This window comes from Mytilus edulis, chromosome 12 (assembly GCF_963676685.1).
Source record: "Mytilus edulis chromosome 12, xbMytEdul2.2, whole genome shotgun sequence".
NCBI classification, from domain to species: domain Eukaryota; kingdom Metazoa; phylum Mollusca; class Bivalvia; order Mytilida; family Mytilidae; genus Mytilus; species Mytilus edulis.
This window is the reverse complement of record NC_092355.1, coordinates 73,606,313-73,631,634: the sequence shown is the minus strand read 5'-3', so window position 1 is coordinate 73,631,634 and position 25,322 is coordinate 73,606,313. Positions and strand designations below refer to the sequence as shown.

Genomic DNA, 25,322 nt, shown 5'->3' with positions numbered 1-25,322 from the left:
ATGGCACGAAATAGAGCAAAACGAATAAAAGACAAAAAACGGAAGCAGCAATTTAGAGAAAAGGTATATATGATTAAATATAGGACTTTGTAGACAGGTAACATAAGCTTTACCAATATTTAAATCTCATATATTGACAAATACAACAATAAAAAAATACAAACTATTTATAAAACTTTTAGAAATATGTATAAAGGTAATAAAAAGACTACAACTGGGTTGTTCCTAGTAGGTCTGATTTAAAAATGTAAAGCCATATTATTAAAAATGGTTGTCTTTTACAAAATTTTGGCAGTGATTTTGTTTTACAAAATTTACAAACGTATTTGCTTCATTGAAATTTCATGTGCTGAAACTACTAAGTAATTAGTCAGAAAAACTGTTCAGTATTTGAAAAATTATTTTGCTTTAAATTAACTTCAACATTTTTGCCAAACACATTTTTTGAAAAATGTTATACTGAGTTCCAGAAATTTGTTTAAACACAAAAACTATATCATTTATGCACCATTATGTAATTAAAAACTATTTTACAGTAGAAATTCTGTATAGTTAAAAAAAATGCACAATTAAATACTTTATTCTTTACAGATTTCTTCGTCTTATGTCTACTTTCCGGTTAATACAGTAGGGAAGGAACGCATGCAGCTATTATTAAACCTTGAATCTACCAATACTCAAAAAACTAATCAAACAACAGATGTTTTATCATCTTTACAACTAGCTGCACCAGCTACATTTCAAACCATTACTGGTGATGGGAACTGCTTCTTTGCAGCATTGTCGTATACCATTTGTGGTCATCAAAGATTTCATGACATAATACGACATAGAATTTGTAACCATTTTGTACAAATCAAAATGACTTGAAAGGTTATTTACCTCCACAGTACAAAGGAAATGCCAATTCCTATTTAGTTAGCACAAGAATGAGAGAAAATAAAACCTGGGCAACAGAGGTGGAAATTTTTACAGCCAGCCATTTACTTCAAACTGATATTTACACCTATACAAAGTCTGGAGTACATTGGGTTTGGCTTAAGCACAGTACAATAACTTCATCTGACAATAGAGGAATATATCTGTATCACAAAAACCAAAATCATTATGATGTTGTTCTTACCACAAGTACGCAACCTGTTTTGCAGAATTTTTCATTTGGTTTACAAACATATTTATGTGATCAGCTGAAGAAAGAAACTCAAAAGATGAAAAATGCTGAAGTAAAGGATAAAGCTAGACAAAAGAACACCACAAAAGACCAGTATATAGAAAATAAAAAAATCAAACAGAAAAGAAAGGACCAAGAAAGAAAAAACAGGAATGAGAGATTAAGATATAGCACAGACAAAGTGTACAAGTAAAACAAACAGAAAAGTGGTAAATTAAGATATAGCAAAGACAAAGTGTACAAGGAAAACAAAAAAAAAGTAGTAGATTAAGGTATCGTACAGACACAGTGTACAAGGAAAACGCAAAGAAAAGTGTTAAATTAAAGTATGGCACAGACAAAGTGTACAAGGAAAACAAAAAGGAAAGTGGTAGATTAAGATATAGCAAAGACAAAGTGTACAAGGAAAACAAACAGAAAAGTTGTAGATTAAGGTATCGTACAGACACAGTGTACAAGGAAAATGCAAAGAAAAGTGTTAAATTAAAGTATGGCACAGACAAAGTGTACAAGGAAAACAAAAAGGAAAGTGGTAGATTAAGATATAGCACAGACAAAGTGTACAAGGAAAATAAGAAGAAAAGCGGTAAACTAAGATATAGCAAAGACAAAGTGTACAAGGAAAATAAAAAGAAAAGTGATAGAATAAGATACCAGACAAATTTTAAATACAAGCAATCTAAGCAGGTGTCTTCCATACTGAAATATGCTAACAACACTGTTTTTAGAAATAAGTTGAAAGAAATGTCTAAGTCAAAGTACAGAACAAATTCTGATTTTCAAATGAGACTTAAAGCTCAATATTCTAAGAAGTACAAGAACAATACAGAATTCAGAGAGAAAGTCAAATCTGTTTCAAAGAACAAGTACCAACGATATGAATCTTTACGAAATAAGTTGAAGGCTTCATCAATAAAGAGATATTCATCGGACCCACTATTTAGATGTAAACTGAAAACTATTTTAAAAACCAAATATCATAATGACATACATGTCAGAGAAAAAAAGATAGCAAATAGAAATTCTATTCAGAAAGCAATTAAACAATTTCAGAAAAGCATACAAGACCATCCAGTATATGTCTGCACAGTCTGCATAAGATCGTTGTACAAAAGTCAAGTAAAAAAATGTTACAGATCCAAGTATTCTAATGAAAAAACAAGTGAATGTTTAACTGGAAATTTTGTTCATACATGTGATAAACATTGCAAAGTAAAATGTGAAAAGGCAAACGAATGGATATGCTTTACATGTCATAGACATTTATCTTTAAACAATATGCCACAACAGGCACAAGCGAATGGCCTTTATCTTGAACCTATTCCCCCTGAACTTGAGAAATTAAATGATTTGGAAAGACAACTTGTTGCATTACGTATTCCATTCATGAAGATTCTTTGTTTACCAAAAGGAGGCCAATGTGGAGTAAAGGGACCTTGTATCAATGTACCATGTGACTTAAATAGTGTAACTGCAACATTGCCTAGACCAATTAATGATGCACAGTTAATTAAAGTTAAATTAAAGCGTAAAGTTGAATATAAAGGCTATCACAAATTTGGATGGATAAATCCAGCTAATGTGCAGGAAGCAGTTCAGTTCTTTCTAAAAAACAATAAATGGTACAAAGATGTACAACTAAGGAATTTGTGGTATACTGAAGATGATTCAGATCTCATTGTTTGTGACAACTCATTAGAGATGGACATTCCTAATGGTGAAAGCAGCAAAGACATAAAAGAAGAAAGCAAGAATAATGATTCTGGTACCATCAGTGAGGATGAAGGTGAAACTGAGCAATCAAAAGACATTGAGGATAATGATATTGCTGCTTATCCCGTAGACACCTGCTTACAGCCTATAGACCTTGGTCAAGAAATCCTTGATACTGATGGGAAGGTGTTTTGCCTAGCTACTGGAGAAAATCAAATACCAAAAAGCATATTCAAAGAGAAAGGTATAGATGCAATGGCATTTCCACATTTGCATCCTGGCGGAGAGTTTGGATATTCTATGGAAAGACAAGTCAGATTAACACCTTCCAAATACTTTAATGCACGACTTTTGTCAGCAGACACTAGATTTGCCACAGACAGTCAGTATATATTTTTTGCTCAGTATGTGACTGAAATTATGAATGTTACATTAAACATATCCATAGCTCTTCGTAAAGGTAAACAAAAAAGTGAAGACGGACAGAAAGTAAATGCCTCCATGTTAACAAAACCTGATAATTTAAAGAAGATATTGAAGTCGGATGTTGGTTTCCGATTCCTCCAGCCTGTTCGTGGCACACCCCCATACTGGGAGAGAACAATGAAAGACCTATATGCAATGATTAGGCAAATTGGAATTCCAACATTTTTTCTAACATTTTCAGCTGGTGAAACACGATGGGATGATGTTTTGAATACTTTACTTAAAGTAAGTCATGACAGGAGAAATATTTGTGATCTACAGTGGACAGATAAATGCAAACTTATTAAAGATAACCCAGTTATCTGTGCCAGATTATTTGATCACAGAGTGAAAGCTTTATTCACTGATAATTTGATGTCGCCAACACAGCCAATAGGAAAAATTGTTGATTTCTTCTTTAGAACCGAATTTCAACGAGGATCTCCCCATATCCATTGTTTGGTATGGATTGATGGTGCACCTAAACTAAATCAAGATAGTGATAAAGATATTTGCAGATTTGTTGATCAACACATAACCTGTCAGTTACCTGATAAAGACAAAAATCCCAAACTTTATGAAATTGTTACATCAGTACAAATGCATAGTAAAAGTCATACAAAATCTTGCAAGAAACATTCAACAACATGCAGGTTTAACTTTCCTAGACCTCCAATATGTAATACATTTATTGCAAGAATTGAAACAGATGAACTTGAAAAGGAAGACAGCTCAACACTGAAAACACCTTCAACAGCAAAAGAGCTAGATAAAATCTGCAAGCCAAAAAGATCTGCCAAGCAGGTACTTAAAGATGTATGGGCTGTGATCACTTCATATGATTCTTTATCTGAACTCACATTAAAGGATATTTTCACAATGGCAAATACAACTTATTCCAAATATAAACAATGTCTACAAACCGTGACAACTAAAAATGTGATACACCATAAGAGGAACCTTTCAGACCTATGGGTGAACAATTACAATCAGTATCTTTTATCAGCTTGGAATGCCAATATTGATATCCAATTTGTTACTGATGTATACTCCTGTGTTGCCTATATCTTGTCTTACATCAGTAAATCAGAAGGGGAGATGAGTGAACTTCTTCTTAATGCTAAGAAAGAGGCTGTTAAAGGTAACCAGGATTCAGCAAGCACAATGAAGCAAATTGGACAAGTTTATATGAACAATAGAGAAGTTTCAGCTCAAGAAGCAGTCTACCGAGTATGTAGCTTCAAATTGAAGGATTGCTCTAGAAATGTCATATTTATACCTACAGGTAGTAACCCTTTGAAAATGAGTCTACCTATCAACATAATTAGATCTAGAAAGGATGATGATGAAAATATTTGGATGAGAACAATCTTTGAAAAATACTATGATCGTCCATGTTCATCACAATTTGACGACCTTTGTTTAGCAGACTTTTGTTCATTGTACAATATTTATCCAATTTCTCAAAAGCCGAAATCCTCCAAAACAAATCTTGTCTATGAAATGCAAAATAATTTAGGATTTGTAAAACAAAAATGTAAGGGAAAGGAAAATATCAACAGATATCCAAGATTTAACAGGAAAAAAGCACCAGAAGAATTCTATCTTTCTTTACTTCAGTTATATTTACCCCATAGAAGTGCAGTCATAAAACCAGAACTGTATCTAAGACATGAGGACTTTGTGAAAATAGGGATATTACCGGATGGATCTAAGGTGCTAGATATAGTAAATAAAAACAGAGAAAGGTATGAAACAGATCCAGAAGAATTAGAAAAAGCATGGGAAGATTTACAGCAAGGAAACATTCAACAAGATGCTTGGGCACAAATAGCACCAGAAGCAGAAGCAGAAAGGTTAGAGATAGAAATGGAAAAACCTGTTAAAATCCCTGAAGAAAATGAAGATCTACCAGAGTTTGACACATTTGTAAGTGAAAAATCGCATTCTAGTAATCAAAGCCAATTAGTTGAGCTCAAAAAACCTAAAACAACTGAAAACGAAATAAGAAGTTCTGTCAGACAACTAAATGAAAAACAACAAGAAATTTATTATGAAATCCGGAAATGGTGTATTGATGTAACGCTTAACAAAGAACCTGAACCATTCCATCTTTTTCTCACTGGAGGAGCAGGCACTGGAAAGACACATTTGGTTCGTTGTATTTACCACGAAGCTAACAGAATACTTTCAAAAACAGCTAGTACTCCTGATGCAACATCTGTCCTACTTACTGCACCCACAGGAACGGCTGCATTTAACATTGAAGGATCTACAATACACTCTGCATTTGCAATAAACAAAGCTATCAAACTGCCTTACAAACCTTTAGGAGAGAGTCTGGTGAATAGTCTTCGAGCAAAATATGAAAGTGTTCGCATACTTGTTATTGATGAAATTTCGATGGTCGACCATAAACTCCTGTCATACATTCATGGTAGATTATCTCAAATCAAACAGACAAAAACATATTTTGGAAACATAGCTATACTAGCTGTTGGAGACTTTTATCAACTACCTCCTGTCCGAGCTTCACCATTGTATAGAGACATCAGTTCTCTTTTCCTTGATCTTTGGAATCCTGTCTTCAAAATTGTTATCCTGACAGAGATCATGCGACAAAAAGATGACCAACAATTTGCTTTATTACTTAACAGAATTAGAACACACATTAAGGGTCAACCATTCTCCGAAGATGATTTGACAGTTTTGTCATCTGTATCTGTGTCAAAAATTCCAGAGAGTTCAGCAAATGTTTTACATATCTTCCCCACAAACAAAGAAGTAAATTCACATAATGAACACATGATCAAAGATGTCTGTCAGGAAACTGTAAAATCAAAAGCACAGGATTTCTTCAAAAACTCTTTAACAGGACAGTTATCACAAAAAGATGAACCATATTCTACATTTACATCAGAAGACTTACAAGATGTCATCGAACTAGGACTTTCTGCTAGAATCATGTTGATTCGTAACATAGACACTACTGATGGTTTAGTAAATGGTGCATTTGGAAGTATAACAGGCATAGAGAAAAGTCAAAATGATGAAATAAGAGCAGTTTATGTAAAGTTTGACCACCCTGAAAGTGGTAAGAAACATATTTCCAAGTTGGCATTAACAAAATCTTTACCAAAAGATTCTGTACGAATATCCCCAGTTGAAGAAGTTTTACATGGGAAGAATGTAACAAGAAAACAACTGCCACTCAGACTTGGATGGGCAGCAACTATCCACAAGGTTCAGGGAATGACAGTAAAAGAAATTGTTGTGTCGCTTAAAAGAACATTTGCACCAGGAATGGCATACGTAGCACTTAGCAGAGTTTCATCACTAAAAGGTATGCACATTATAGACTTTGATCCTAAAGTAATTTATGCTTCAGAAGATATAACTATAGCTCTAGATTCAATGGAATCCTTCCACCTATCAAAATCTTCAACTGAACCTTCAATTGAACACTCATTGACTGTTACCTTCCACAATACAGAGGGACTTCTACCACACAAAGAAGATATAACACATGCAACAATTATGAAAAATGCAGATATTATTTGCTTTAATGAAACATGGTTAAAGAAGAAAACTTATTTACCACCGTCATTATTACCAGACTTTATACTATGTTCTAAATCAAGATCAGAAGCATACACATCATCAACCTCACCATACAGTACACTAGCTGCAGCTGAACGAGGAGGAGTTGCCACATTAGTTCACAAGGATGTACATTTTTTCTAAAAAACAATACTCAGCTGTAAATATAGAATATGTTGCTATCCAGATAGAAAAACCAACCAAACTTATTCTCATCAATATTTATAGACCTCCAGTTTATCCACTACAACTGTTCTGTCATAACTTAGTTCATCTACTAGATGAAGTAGATAGTAAAGAAAATTTGCCAGTTGCAATAATGGGAGATTTCAATGACAATGTGTTTCAGTTAAATTCAAAAATTCTTGAACTCTTGACAAACTATGGCTACAAACAAATAGTACAACAGATGACTACAGAGTCTGGCAGCTGTCTAGACTTAACCTTTGTTAAGAACTTTGACAAATGTCTAACATGTACAGTTATTCCTATATATTATAGTTTTCATGATGTTGTACAGATTTATTTTGATTAAAGTGAATTTTTTACATGAAACGGTAAGAATTATAAACTTAAGTGCAAATGAGACAGTTTCCAATAAATAGAAAGATTCAATCATACCAAGGATTTTCATAAAAAGGTTTTCAACAATGACCTTTATCTAGATTTACCTTAAAATAAGAGTAAAGCAAAACTCGTTACAAAATATAATCATTTCGAATTTTCATTGTCATTAAATTCTTTATTAGCAAGTGAGATCTGACAGCTAAAATATGAAAAATTACAGAGGTAGTACCAAAGAGTTCATAAAACAATCAAGATCCCCACCCCTTAACCATTATATATTGTTGTATGGGACATAAAAAACAAAATCAAATGAAATAAAGGGCCAGACCCCTAGGGATCAAACCCCCTTTTGTAAAAGGTCTAAATTCCCACCGCTAACCCATATATATTCCTGTTCATCATTTCAAATATTTATTGATGAAGCCTTCACCTTTTTTCGTAAAGATTCATATCTTTGGTATTTGTTCTTTGTTGTTTGTGCATATATATATATATATATATACTAGACCAAACCAATGTGTGCTAGACCTTGACCAATGTCAGGGAACCATGGGAAATATGAGTTCTGGGAGCTTTGTTTGGGAGACTTCGTAACAGCATCCTGTTACAATTATTTCTTGTTTTATGTGTGTTCAAGCTGGTAAATAAAACTTTTGAAATTCTTAGGTCTTGGAAAGTGCAATAGATGTTCTAGTGTTCGATGGAAAGAGTCACATCCTGCTTGTAGAATACATTTGTACCTCATTTAGGTATGTGATCAGATCCTATAGGGTATGAGTTCAGTTTATAAACTTTTTTAATAGTACAGAAAAGTTGAGATAAATGACTGTTACAATGATATTATTATTTAATTAAAATTAGTATATTACATCCAATAATGATCATGTATTTTTAATTGGCAGTAACTATAATACATGTACCTCAATAATAACTCAACAGTATATATTGAATATAATTTTTCTTTTGTATTTTCAGGATATAATGGAGGATTGTAATAAGGTAAAATTTACTTAATAGTCTCCTATGTGTGGTTTTGTTCCCCATTATTGTACAATTAGATACAAGTATGTGATAATTTCAGATGAAAACTAGTAGAATACTAGGTAAACTACAAAACTACTTATTCTAAGAACACAGATCAAACAAAAATTACAAAACTTGGACAAAGCAAGGTGTACTCAAAACATTTGATAAACTAAGGTATTGCTAATAACTAATAGTTCTCAGAGATTGTCTTAATTGTGTTATCTATCTAGGAATTACACTGGTGACACTTGATCGTTTTATCTTCTACTCATTACACGAGTGACACTTTATCGACTTATCTTCTACTCATTACACAGGTGACACTTTAACGTGTTATCTTCTACTCATTACACGAGTGACACTTTATCGTCTTATCTTCTACTCATTACACAGGTGAACTTGATTGACTTATTTTCTACTCATTACACAGGTAACACTTGATTGTCTTGTCTTCTACTCATAACACGGGTGACACTTAATTGTCTTATCTTCTACTCATAACACGGGTGACACTTAATTGTTTTATCTTCTACTCATAACATGGGTGACACTTAATCATCTTATTTTCTACTCATAACACAGGTGACACTTGTCTTATTTTCTTCTCATTACATGGGTGACACTTACTTGTCTTATCTTCTACTCATAACACGGGTGACACTTACCTGTCTTATCTTCTACTCATAACACGGGTGACATTTACTTGTCTTATCTTCTTCTAATAAAATGGGTGACACTTACTTGTCTTATCTTCTTCTCATAACACGGGTGACACTTACTTGTCATATCTTCTTCTCATAACACGGGTGACACTTACTTGTCTTATCTTCTTCTCATAACATGGGTGACACTTACTTGTCGTATCTTCTTCTCATAACAAGGGTGACACTTACTTGTCCTATCTTTTACTCATAACACGGGTGACACTTACTTGTCGTATCTTATTCTCATAACACGGGTGACACTTACTTGTCTTATCTTTTACTCATATAACGGGTGACACTTACTTGTCTTATCTTTTACTCATAACAAGGGTGACACTTAATTGTCTTATCTTCTACTCATAACATGGGTGACACTTGATTGTCTTATCTTCTACTCATAACACGGGTGACACTTAGTTGTCTTATCTTCTACTCATAACACGGTGACACTTGTCTTATCTTCTACTCATAACACGGGTGACACTTACTTGTCTTATATTCTACTCATAACAAGGGTGACACTTACTTGTCTTATTTTCTACTCATAACACGGGTGACACTTACTTGTCTTATTTTCTACTCATAACACGGGTGACACTTACTTGTCTTATCTTCTACTCATAACACGGGTGACACTTACTTGTCTTATCTTCTTCTCATAACACGGGTGACACTTAATCGTCTTATCTTCTACTCATTACAGGGGTGACACTTATCTGTCTTATCTTCTATTCATAACACGGGTGATACTTACTAGTCTTATCTTTTACTCATAACACGATGACACTTCCTTGTCTTATCCTCTTCTCATAACACGGGTGACACTTACTTGTCATATCTTCTTCTCATAACACGGGTGACACTTAATTGTCTTATCTTCTACTCATAACATGGGTGACACTTAATCATCTTATTTTCTACTCATAACACAGGTGACACTTGTCTTATCTTCTACTCATTACACAGGTGACACTTTATCGTCTAATCTTCTACTCCTAACATGGGTGACACTTACCTGTCTTATCTTCTACTCATAACACGGGTGACACTTGTCTTATCTTTTACTTATAACATGGGTGACACTTGATTGTCTTATCTTCTACTCATAACACAGGTGACACTTTATCGTCTTATCTTCTACTCATTACACAGGTGAAACTTGATCATCTTATCTTCTACTCATTACATGGGTGACACTAAATTGTCTTATCTTTTTCTCATTAAAAAGGTGACTCTTGTCTTACGTCTACATATAACATGAGTGACACTAAATTGTGCTATCTTCTACTAATTACGAAGATGACACTTGGTCGTCTTATCTTTTACTCATTACACAGATGACACTTAATCTTATCTTCTACTCATAGCACAGGTGACACTTACTTGTCTTGTTTTCTACTCATAACACGGGTGACACTTAATCATCTTATCTTTTACTCATAACACGGGTGACACTTACTTGTCTTATCTTCTACTCATACCACGGGTGACACTTACTTGTCTTATCTTCTACTCATAACATGGGTGACACTTGATTGTCTTATCTTCTACTCATAACATGGGTGACACTTGATTGTCTTATCTTCTACTCATAGCACAGGTGACACTTACTTGTCCTATCTTCTACTCATAACACGGATGACACTTACTTGTCTTGTTTTCTACTCATAACACGGGTGACACTTAATCATCTTATCTTTTACTCATAACACGGGTGACACTTACTTGTCTTATCTTCTACTCATAACACGGATGACATTTACTTGTCTTATCTTCTACTCATAACATGGGTGACACTTGATTGTCTTATCTTCTACTCATAACATGGGTGACACTTGATTGTCTTATCTTCTACTCATAACACGGGTGACACTTACTTGTCTTATCTTCTACTCATAACATGGGTGACACTTGATTGTCTTATCTTCTACTCATAACATGGGTGACACTTGATTGTCTTATCTTCTACTCATAGCACAGGTGACACTTACTTGTCCTATCTTCTACTCATAACACGGATGACACTTACTTGTCATGTTTTCTACTCATAACACGGGTGACACTTACTTGTCTTATATTCTACTCATAACAAGGGTGACACTTAATTGTCTTATCTTCTACTCATAACATGGGTGACACTTGATTGTCTTATCTTCTACTCATAACACGGGTGACACTTAGTTGTCTTATCTTCTACTCATAACACGGTGACACTTGTCTTATCTTCTACTCATAACACGGGTGACACTTACTTGTCTTATAATCTACTTATAACAATGGTGACACTTACTTGTCTTATTTTCTACTCATAACACGGGTGACACTTACTTGTCTTATTTTCTACTCATAACACGGGTGACACTTACTTGTCTTATCTTCTACTCATAACACGGGTGACACTTACTTGTCTTATCTTCTTCTCATAACACGGGTGACACTTAATCGTCTTATCTTCTACTCATTACACGGGTGACACTTACATGTCTTATCTTCTATTCATAACACGGGTGATACTTACTAGTCTTATCTTCTACTCATAACACGATGACACTTCCTTGTCTTATCTTTTACTCATAACACGGGTGACACTTACTTGTCGTATCTTCTTCTCATAACAAGGGTGACACTTACTTGTCTTATCTTTTACTCATAACACGGGTGACACTTACTTGTCGTATCTTATTCTCATAACACGGGTGACACTTACTTGTCTTATCTTTTACTCATATAACGGGTGACACTTACTTGTCTTATCTTTTACTCATATTTAAGGAATTCCTCTCTGTTATAAGAAATAAGAATTCTACTGATTTTTGTAGTCATTGGGTTTAAATTAGCTGTGGTCCAAGATCTGAGACCTATCATATTAACAGTCGGACTTCTGATTTGGTTATTTGCTGCACCCGACAGACTTTCAATTTTCAAGTTTTAGAAAACATTTATATTGAATTACTGTATAAACACTTTGTTATAACTTGTAAATTGATGTGGTAATGAGTCACAATAAATTAGCTTTGTGATTAAATTTATTTTTAGTTTAATAATCAATTTCCTGGTTCATTAATAGTACAGCATGTCAGATGAGATGACAATTTTTATGGGTGCTTTTGTCAAGTTCGCGTTCGTCATATTAACGCATGTGGTTGTCAAAGTTGCTAAACCATGAGTTTGTTTTGCTTAAGCATCACGTCTTCTAAGAGAAAAACGGGCGAGGCGGATGAAATAAACTAAAGAAGCAATGAGAGTTTAAACAAGGATAAAAGATATGATCACGAGAAACGTAAGCAAAAATTCAAGTTTCATTGGCAGAAAGATCGCCCTTGGCTCCAACTTGGAGAAGCTTCCTGAACCATGACCTGTAATTATTGTATAAAATACCTAACCCACTCTGATAGGCATAGTGCTTTAGTGAGAGGGTAACAAAATCTTTAAAATTGATCCAATCAAAAGTTAATGTTTGGACCTTTCATCCTAAGGTGTGGACCTTCCACTTTACTGGTGTAAAGGTCCAGGAATTTTCAGGGAAAAATGTTGATTTGAACACTCTATTGTGTCAATTTTGGAAGCATACATTTACAATGGTGAAAAAATACAATTTTCCTGAAGGACCATCATATATATAACAAACAAGGGCATGTCCTTGGTAATACAAATAACACAGCAACACATAAATACATAACTATTAATCAATGATCGGAACAATCACAAACACATGAACTGATGAATACTAAAAAATGTTATTTTGAACCACTGCATTGCTATACAGAAGAATACATAATTATTACCTGATTTAACATTCATTACAATCTATTAAATGTAATTTCTATGTTTTACTTACAGAAACTTTATACAGCTGCTGAAGATGGAGATATCGAAACCTTAAAATTATGTCTAGAGAATGGTGCAGACATTGATTATCAAGCTGTAAGTGAAATAGTCACATTCAAAACTATCTTAGTTTAATACTTTGTAGAAAAATCATTTCAAGATACGGCATCATATGGTACAGGTACAATAAAACACACAACCACAATTTACTTTAGAACATAACAGATTGAACATGAGTAGTTAAAAACACACAACCACAATTTACTTAAGAACGTAACACATAAGTACTTAAAAACACACTACAACAATTTACTTTAGAACATAACACATAAGTAGTTAAAAACACACGACCACAATTTACTTTAGAACATAATCCATAAGTAGTTAAAAACACACAACCACAATTTACTTTAGAACATAACACATAAGTACTTAAAAACACACAACTACAATTTACTTTAGAACATAACACATAAGTAGTTAAAAACACACAACCACAATTTACTTTAGAACAAAACACATAAGTACTTAAAAACACACAACTACAATTTACTTTAGAACATAACAAATTGAACATAAGTAATTAAAAAAACACAACTACAATTCACTTCAGAAAATAACCATAATAACTACAAGTTACTTCCGAACATAACAGATTGTACACAAGAAGTTTAAACCACACAACTAAAAGTTACTTCAGAACATAAAATATTGTACATTAACAGCATAAAACACACAACTACAAGTTACTTCAGAACATAAAATATTGTACATTAGGAGCATAAAACACACAACTACAAGTTACTTCAGAACATAACATATTGTACATTAGGATCATAAAACACACAACTACAAGCTACTTCAGAACATAACATATCGTAAACAAGAAGTATAAAACACACAACTACAAGTTACTTCAGAACATAACATATTGTACATTAGGAGTATAAAACACACAACTACAAGCTACTTCAGAACATAAAATATTGTACATTAGGAGCATAAAACACACAACTACAAGTTACTTCAGAACATAAAATATTGTACAATAGGAGCATAAAAGTTTTAAAAGAAACAAAACGCAACTTAATGTTACTTCTAAACATAACAGATTGTACATAAGCTGTATAATACACACAACTACAAGTTACTTCAGAACATAACAGATTGTACACCAGCAGTATCAAACACATAACAACAAGTTACCTCAGAACATAACAGATTGTGCATCAGCAGTATAAAACACACAACTGCAACATACTTCAGAATATAACAGATTGTCCACCAGCAGTATAAAACACACAACTACAAGTTACTTAAGAACAAAATAAATTGTACATCAGCAGTATAAAACACACAACTGCAACATACTTCAGAATATAACAGATTGTCCACCAGCAGTGTAAAACACACAACTGCAAGTTACTTCAGAACATAACATATTGTACATCAGCAGTATAAAACACACAACTGCAACATACTTCAGAATATAACAGATTGTCCACCAGCAGTATAAAACACACAACTACAAGTTACTTAAGAACAAAATAAATTGTACATTACCAGAAAAAAATAAACAAGTTAAAGTTACTTCAGAACATAACAGATTGTACACCAGCAGTATAAAAACATCTGTAATTTACTTCAGATTGTACATTAGCAGAATAAAACACATAACTACATGTTATTTCAGAACATAACAGATTGTACATAAGCAGTATAAAACACACAGCTACAAGCTACTTTAGAACATAACAGATTGTTCATAAGCAGTATAAAATATACAATTGAAGTTACTTGAGAACATAACAGATCGTACACAAGCAGCATGAAACATACAACTACAAGTTACCTCAGAACATAACAGATTGTACACAAGCAGTATAAAACATACAAATACAAGTTACTTCAGAACATAACAGCTTGTACATTAGCAGAATAAAACACATAACTACATGTTATTTCAGAGCATAACAGATTGTACATAAGCAGTATAAAACACTCAGCTACAAGCTTCTTGAGAACATAACAGATTGTACATCAGCAGTATAAAAAACACAGCTACAAGCTAATTGAGAACATAACAGATGTTCATAAGCAGTATATAACACATAACTACAAGTTTCTTCAGAACATAACAGATTTTACATCAGCAGTATAAAACACACAGCTACAAGCTACTTGAGAACATAACAGATTGTTCATAAGCAGTATAAAATATACAACTGCAAGTTACTTCAGAACATAACAGATTGTACACAAGCAGTATAAACATACAACTACAAATTACTTCAGAACATAACAGATTGTACACAAGCAGTATAAAGCATACAAATACAAGTTACTTCAGAACATAACAGATTGTACATTAGCAGAATAAAACACATAACTACAAGCTACTTGAGAACATAACAGATTGTTCATGAGCAGTATAAAATATACAACTGCAAGTTACTTCAGAACATAACAGATTGTACACAAGCAGTATGAAACATTCAACTACAAGTTACCTCAGAACATAACAGATTGTACACAAGCAGTATAAAACATACAAATACAAGTTACTTCAGAACATAACAGATTGTGCATTAGCAGAATAAAACACATAACTACATGTTATTTCAGAACATAACATATTGTACATAAGCAGTATAAAACACACAGCTACAAGCTACTTGAGAACATAACAGATTGTTCATAAGCAGTATAAAATATACAACTGCAAGTTACTTGAGAACATAACAGATTGTACACAAGCAGTATGAAACATACAACTACAAGTTACCTCAGAACATAACAGATTGTACACAAGCAGTATAAAACATACAAATACAAGTTACTTCAGAACATAACAGATTGTACATTAGCAGAATAAAACACATAACTACATGTTATTTCAGAACATAACAGATTGTACATAAGCAGTATAAAACACTCAGCTACAAGCTTCTTGAGAACATAACAGATTGTACTTCAGCAGTATAAAAAACACAGCTACAAGCTAATTGAGAACATAACAGATTGTTCATAAGCAGTATAAAACACATAACTACAAGTTTCTTCAGAACATAACAGATTGTACATCAGCAGTATAAAACACACAGCTACAAGCTACTTGAGAACATAACAGATTGTTCATAAGCAGTATAAAATATACAACTGCAAGTTACTTCAGAACATAACAGATTGTACACAAGCAGTATAAACATACAACTACAAATTACTTCAAAACATAACAGATTGTACACAAGCAGTATAAACATACAAATACAAGTTACTTCAGAACATAACAGATTGTACACAAGCAGTATAAACATACAACTACAAATTACTTCAGAACATAACAGATTGTACACAAGCAGTATACAGCATACAAATACAAGTTACTTCAGAACATAACAGATTGTACACAAGCAGTATAAAACATACAAATACAAGTTACTTCAGAACATAACAGATTGTACATTAGCAGAATAAAACACATAACTACAAGCTACTTGAGAACATAACAGATTGTTCATGAGCAGTATAAAATATACAACTGCAAGTTACTTCAGAACATAACAGATTGTACACAAGCAGTATGAAACATACAACTACAAGTTACCTCAGAACATAACAGATTGTACACAAGCAGTATAAAGCATACAAATACAAGTTACTTCAGAACATAACAGATTGTACATTAGCAGAATAAAACACATAACTACAAGCTACTTGAGAACATAACAGATTGTTCATGAGCAGTATAAAATATACAACTGCAAGTTACTTCAGAACATAACAGATTGTACACAAGCAGTATAAACATACAACTACAAATTACTTCAGAACATAACAGATTGTACATTAGCAGAATAAAACACATAACTACAAGCTACTTGAGAACATAACAGATTGTTCATGAGCAGTATAAAATATACAACTGCAAGTTACTTCAGAACATAACAGATTGTACACAAGCAGTATAAAACATACAACTGCAAGTTACTTCAGAACATAACAGATTGTACACAAGCAGTATGAAACATACAACTACAAGTTACCTCAGAACATAACAGAACGACACAAGCAGTATAAAACATACAAATACAAGTTACTTCAAAACATAACAGATTGTACATTAGCAGAATAAAACACATAACTACATGTTATTTCAGAACATAACAGATTGTACACAAGCAGTATAAAACATACAAATACAAGTTACTTCAGAACATAACAGATTGTACATTAGCAGAATAAAACACATAACTACATGTTATTTCAGAACATAACTGATTGTACATCAGCAGTATAAAAAACACAGCTACAAGCTACTTGAGAACATAACAGATTGTTCATAAGCAGTATAAAATATACAACTGCAAGTTACTTCAGAACATAACAGATTGTACATTAGCAGAATAAAACACATAACTACATGTTATTTCAGAACATAACATATTGTACATAAGCAGTATAAAACACACAGCTACAAGCTACTTGAGAACATAACAGATTGTTCATAAGCAGTATAAAATATACAACTGCAAGTTACTTGAGAACATAACAGATTGTACACAAGCAGTATGAAAAATACAACTACAAGTTACCTCAGAACATAACAGATTGTACACAAGCAGTATAAAACATACAAATACAAGTTACTTCAGAACATAACAGATTGTACATTAGCAGAATAAAACACATAACTACATGTTATTTCAGAACATAACAGATTGTACATAAGCAGTATAAAACACTCAGCTACAAGCTTCTTGAGAACATAACAGATTGTACATCAGCAGTATAAAAAACACAGCTACAAGCTAATTGAGAACATAACAAATTGTTCATAAGCAGTATAAAACACATAACTACAAGTTTCTTCAGAACATAACAGATTGTACATCAGCAGTATAAAACACACAGCTACAAGCTACTTGAGAACATAACAGATTGTTCATAAGCAGTATGAAATATACAACTGCAAGTTACTTCAGAACATAACAGATTGTACACAAGCAGTATAAACATACAACTACAAATTACTTCAAAACATAACAGATTGTACACAAGCAGTATAAACATACAAATACAAGTTACTTCAGAACATAACAGATTGTACACAAGCAGTATAAACATACAACTACAAATTACTTCAGAACATAACAGATTGTACATCAGCAGTATAAAACACACAGCTACAAGCTACTTGAGAACATAACAGATTGTTCATAAGCAGTATGAAATATACAACTGCAAGTTACTTCAGAACATAACAGATTGTACGCAAGCAGTATAAACATACAACTACAAATTACTTCAAAACATAACAGATTGTACACAAGCAGTATAAACATACAAATACAAGTTACTTCAGAACATAACAGATTGTACACAAGCAGTATAAACATACAACTACAAATTACTTCAGAACATAACAGATTGTACACAAGCAGTATACAGCATACAAATACAAGTTACTTCAGAACATAACAGATTGTACACAAGCAGTATAAAGCTTACAACTACAAGTTACCTCAGAACATAACAGATTGTACACAAGCAGTATAAAACATACAAATACAAGTTACTTCAGAACATAACAGATTGTACATTAGCAGAATAAAACACATAACTACATGTTATTTCAGAACATAACAGATTGTACATAAGCAGTATAAAACACTCAGCTACAAGCTTCTTGAGAACATAACAGATTGTACTTCAGCAGTATAAAAAACACAGCTACAAGCTAATTGAGAACATAACAGATTGTTCATAAGCAGTATAAAACACATAACTACAAGTTTCTTCAGAACATAACAGATTGTACATCAGCAGTATAAAACACACAGCTACAAGCTACTTGAGAACATAACAGATTGTTCATAAGCAGTATGAAATATACAACTGCAAGTTACTTCAGAACATAACAGATTGTACACAAGCAGTATAAACATACAACTACAAATTACTTCAAAACATAACAGATTGTACACAAGCAGTATAAACATACAAATACAAGTTACTTCAGAACATAACAGATTGTACACAAGCAGTATAAACATACAACTACAAATTACTTCAGAACATAACAGATTGTACACAAGCAGTATACAGCATACAAATACAAGTTACTTCAGAACATAACAGATTGTACACAAGCAGTATAAAGCATACAAATACAAGTTACTTCAGAACATAACAGATTGTACATTAGCAGAATAAAACACATAACTACAAGCTACTTGAGAACATAACAGATTGTTCATGAGCAGTATAAAATATACAACTGCAAGTTACTTCAGAACATAACAGATTGTACACAAGCAGTATGAAACATACAACTACAAGTTACCTCAGAACATAACAGAACGACACAAGCAGTATAAAACATACAAATACAAGTTACTTCAAAACATAACAGATTGTACATTAGCAGAATAAAACACATAACTACATGTTATTTCAGAACATAACAGATTGTACACAAGCAGTATAAAACATACAAATACAAGTTACTTCAGAACATAACAGATTGTACATTAGCAGAATAAAACACATAACTACAAGCTACTTGAGAACATAACAGATTGTTCATGAGCAGTATAAAATATACAACTGCAAGTTACTTCAGAACATAACAGATTGTACACAAGCAGTATGAAACATACAACTACAAGTTACCTCAGAACATAACAGATTGTACACAAGCAGTATAAAACATACAAATACAAGTTACTTCAGAACATAACAGATTGTACATTAGCAGAATAAAACACATAACTACATGTTATTTCAGAACATAACAGATTGTACATAAGCAGTATAAAACACATAACTGCAAGTTTCTTCAGAACATAACAGATTGTACATCAGCAGTATAAAACATACAACTACAAGTTACTTCAGAACATAACAGATTGTACACAATCAGCAGTATAAAACACACAGCTACAAGCTACTTGAGAACATAACAGATTGTTCATAAGCAGTATAAAACACATAACTACAAGTTTCTTCAGAACATTACAGATTGTACATTAGCAGTATAAAACATACAACTGCAAGTTACTTCAGAACATAACAGATTGTACACAAGCAGTATGAAACATACAACTACAAGTTACCTCAGAACATAACAGAACGACACAAGCAGTATAAAACATACAAATACAAGTTACTTCAAAACATAACAGATTGTACATTAGCAGAATAAAACACATAACTACATGTTATTTCAGAACATAACAGATTGTACACAAGCAGTATAAAACATACAAATACAAGTTACTTCAGAACATAACAGATTGTACATTAGCAGAATAAAACACATAACTACAAGCTACTTCAGAACATAACAGATTGTACATTAGCAGTATAAAACACACAACCACAAGTTACTTCAGAACATAACAGATTGTACACAAGCAGTATAAAGCATACAAATACAAGTTACTTCAGAACATAACAGATTGTACACAATCAGCAGTATAAAACACTTTGACCACATTCCTTAATATATACAAAATTATGTTGTTAATTAGACAGGGTTAATGGACAACAAATATTTGTAAGAATCATATAAAGTGGGGTCTCATTTTGTTTGTCTCCTCGTACTTAATCAGGAAATGTAACTATTTTTCATACATGTATTTCTTTGAAAATGTTACTTTTTAAAAAAATTGATCATTATTCTGAATCATGTTAATCAGACAGATTTAATCATTACATCAACAAATACTTGTTAGAATTATATAAAGTGAGATGTTATTTCACTCAGAGAATTGTAATGAATCCATTGATATAAATATTTTATTCATTTCTTAAAAAAAAACTAAAAAAAATTAACATGACAATTCTGATGGAAGTTCTCACATTTCACCAAAAACTTGTTGTTTATTTGTTGTTTATGTAGAATATAAATACAAGTGTGACTGGTCATTTTATTGAGTTTTGACCACTGATTCATGTGATATATATTTTGTTTATATTACACAACATTGTCCAGTTTATCAGACAAGTTTTGATGTCAGTTGTATTATTCCAGGGTTTAGGAGGGACAGCATTAATGTATGCTGCCAGTGAAGGACACCTGGAGATCTGTCGCCTCCTCATTGATAGAGGATGTAAGATCGACATCACAAATGTATGTTATCTACTTAGTCTGATCACATTACTATTAATCTACACTAAATCATGTTGTTAATTAGACAGGTTTAATGAACAAATATTTGTAATAATTATATCAAGTGGGGTCTCATTTTACTCGTTAATTGTTCTGAATCAGAAAATATAACTCTCTTTCATGTTTCTTAAAAAATATATTTTATTAAAATGAATGATGATACTGAATCTACACTAATTCCTGTTGTTAATCAGACAGTTTTAACGAACAAATATTTGTAAGAATCATATAAAGTGGGGTCTCATTTTACTTGTTTTGTTCTACTGCATCCATTGATATAATTATTTTACACATTTCTTGAAAAAAATATTTTTTTAAGATATCAGGTTTTATGGAAGTTTTGACATTTCACAACAAAACATGTTTATTTATTGTTTATATACAATATAAATACAAGTGTGACTGGTCATTTTATTCAGTTTTGACCACTGATTCATGTGATATATATTTAGTTTATATTTATTACACAACATTGTCCAGTTTATCAGACAAGTTTTGATGTCAGTTGTATTATTCCAGTTTAGAGGGACAGCATTAATGTATGCTGCCATTGGAGGACACCTGGAGATCTGTCGTCTCCTCATTGATAGAGGATGTAAGATCGACATCACAAATGTATGTTATCTACTTAGTCTGATCACCTTACGATTAATCTACACTAAATCATGTTGTTAATTAGACAGTTTTAATGAACAAATATTTGTAAGAATCATATAAAGTGGGGTCTCATTTTACTTGTTTTGTTCTACTGAATCCATTGATATAATTATTTCACACATTTCTTGAAAAAAAAATTTTTTTTAAGATATCAGGTTTAATGGAAGTTTTGACATTTCACAACAAAACATGTTTATTTATTGTTTATATACAATATAAATACAAGTGTGACTGGTCATTTTATTCAGTTTTGACCACTGATTCATGTGATATATATTTTGTTTATATTTATTACACAACATTGTCCAGTTTATCAGACAAGTTTTGATATCAGTTGTATTATTCCAGAGATATGGACAGACAGCATTAATGAAGGCTGCCAGGGGAGGACGCCTGGAGATCTGTAGTCTCCTCATTGATAGAGGATGTAAGATTGACATCACAGAGGTATGTTATCTACTTAGTCTGATCACATTACTTTTAATCTACACTAAATTATGTTGTTAATTAGACAAGTTTAATGAACAAATATTTGTAATAATTATATCAAGTGGGGTCTCATTTTACTCGTATTATTGTTCTGAATCAGAAAATATAACTCTTTTCATGTTTCTTTAAAAAAAATATTTTATTAAAATGAATGATTATACTGAATCTACACTAATTCCTGTTGTTAATCAGACAGTTTTAACGAACAAATATTTGTAAGAATCATATAAAGTGGGGTCTCATTTTACTTGTTTTGTTCTACTGAATCCATTGATATAATTATTTTACACATTTCTTGAAAAAAATATTTTTTTAAGATATCAGGTTTAATGGAAGTTTTGACATTTCACAACAAAACATGTTTATTGTTTGTTTATTTGGTCATTTTATTCAGTTTTGACCACTAATGCATGTGATATATATTTTGTTTATATTTATTACACAACATTGTCCAGTTTATCAGACAAGTTTTAATGTCAGTTGTAGGATATGTTGTATATTATTGATGTTAATAACAAAGTATTGAACATTATAGTTACATGTTATTTGGTTATATTATAGAGCGATGGAGAAACAGCTTTACATATAGCTGCTAAGAGGGGATATCTACAGATCACAAGATGTCTGGTAGAACAAGGACGTGCCAGTCCCTTAGTTACAACACGTCAGGTAATATTTTATAGTATATGACCAGTGATCAACTATTAAGTAATGAATCACTAAAATGATGTATAAGATATGGTTACAGTCTCATTACTTTATTATTACCCACATCTACAGAGGGTGTGGATTGGGTATACAAATAGGAGGATGCTGATGCAGTATTCATATATAGGAGGGTGTGGATGGGGTATACAGATATAGGAGGGTGTGGATGGGGTATACAGATAAAGGAGGGTGTGGATGGGGTTAACAGATATAGGAGGGTGTGGATGGGTTATACAGATATGGGAGGGTGTGGATGGGTATACAGATATAGGAGGGTGTGGATGGGTTATACAGATATAGGAGGGTGTGGATGGGGTATACAGATAGAGGAGGGTGCTGATGCGGTATTCATTTATAGGAGGGTGTGGATGGGGTATACAGATATAGAAGGGTGTGCATGGGGTATACAGATATAGGAGAATGTGGATGGGGTATACAAATCTAGGAGGGTGTGGATGGGTTATACAGATATGGGAGGGTGTGGATGGGTATACAGATATAGGAGGGTGTGGATGGGTTATACAGATATAGGAGGGTGTGGATAGGGTATACAGATCTAGGAGAATGTGGATGGGGTATACAGATATAGGAAGGTGTGAATGGGGTATATAGATAGAGGAGGGTGCAGATGCAGTATTCATTTATAGAAGGGTGTGGATGGGGTATGCAGATCTAGGAGAATGTGGATGGGGTATACATATATAGGAGGGTGTGGATGGGGTATACAGATATAGGAGGGTGTGGATGGGGTATACATATATAGGAGGGTGTGGATGGGGTATACAGATCTAGGAGAATGTGGATGGGGTATACAGATCTAGGAAGGTGTGGATGGGGTATACAGATATAGGAGGGTGTGGATAGGGTATAAAGATATAGGAGGGTGTTGATGGGGTATACAGATATAGGAGGGTATGAATGGGGTATACATATATAGGAGGGTGTGGATGGGGTATACAGATCTAGGAGAATGTGGATGGGGTATACAGATATAGAAAGGTGTGGATAGGATATACAGATATAGGAGGGTGTGGATGGGGTATACAGATATAGGAGGGTGTTGATGGGGTATACAGATATAGGAGGGTGTGAATGGGGTATACATATATAAGAGGGTGTGGATGAGGTATACAGATCTAGGAGAATGTGGATGGGGTATACAGATATAGGAAGGTGTGGAAGGGGTATACAGATATAGGAAGGTGTGGATGGGGTATACAGATATAGGAGGGTGTGGATGGGGTATACAGATCTAGGAGAATGTGGATGGGGTATACAGATATAGGAAGGTGTGAATGGGGTATACAGATATAGGAGGGTGTGGATGGGGTATACAGATATAGGAGGGTGTGGATGGGGTATACAGATATAGGAGGGTGTGGATGGGGTATACAGATCTAGGAGAATGTGGATGGGGTATACATATATAGGAAGGTGTGAATGGGGTATACAGATATAGGAGGGTGTGAATGGGGTATACAGATATAGGAGGGTGTGGATGGGGTATACAGATCTAGGAGAATGTGGATGGGGTATAAAGATATAGAAAGGTGTGGATAGGGTATACAGACATAGGAGGGTATAGATGAGGTATACAGATATGCAGTACTTGCAACCTTAGGCGTTACTGTTTGACGTGAACATGATTGATCCGTGAATGATCGTTGACGGATGTTTGATTGATCAATGAGTGATTGGTGATGGATGACCCATAGAATCCGTCAGATAAGTCAAACAAGCTATGTGAGAGTAACCGTGACAACGGTCAGCGATCGATCAGTACATAAGTTTTATGCAAGGATTGGATGGAAACGTAAATATTTAAAAATTCTGATGCAAACTGAATTACACAATGTTTACATTTGATGAACGCAGACCTTTAGGAAGACACCTTTATTAGATTATTTGTAATCGAATGGAAAGCCTCAGCTGTCATATATTAGAGACTTGCATAACGTTATGCTGAAGCTTACAATATAAAGTTAATACAGCCTGATGATGAATTAAATCATCAAAATGAAAACTTTTAATAATAAAATGCTAAGTTAAATCTGCGTTGTGTTGACTTGCAACTTCAAGTGTTGATGTAGTGAAAGCATCATGGTAAGCCACAGCGTTATGATGATCTGCTTATAACACATAATGTTGAGTTGAAACTACATACTGTTAGGTTGACATTATACGATGTTAACTTGATACTGGATAATGCTTAGACGTA

The 25,322-nt window shown here is 33.0% G+C and overlaps 1 protein-coding gene across 1 annotated transcript; it reads left to right on the top strand.

The window, feature by feature from the left end:
• On the top strand, positions 1-23,520 carry LOC139497832 (uncharacterized). Its single transcript, XM_071286070.1, has 10 exons — positions 1-63; positions 592-838; positions 1,455-7,078; positions 8,492-8,515; positions 13,087-13,170; positions 21,113-21,211; positions 21,770-21,865; positions 22,256-22,354; positions 22,958-23,065; positions 23,203-23,520. Exons 1-10 carry the CDS (start codon positions 1-3, stop codon positions 23,518-23,520), a joined length of 6,762 nt encoding a protein of 2,253 aa, XP_071142171.1.
• Positions 23,521-25,322: the final 1,802 nt, after the last annotated feature.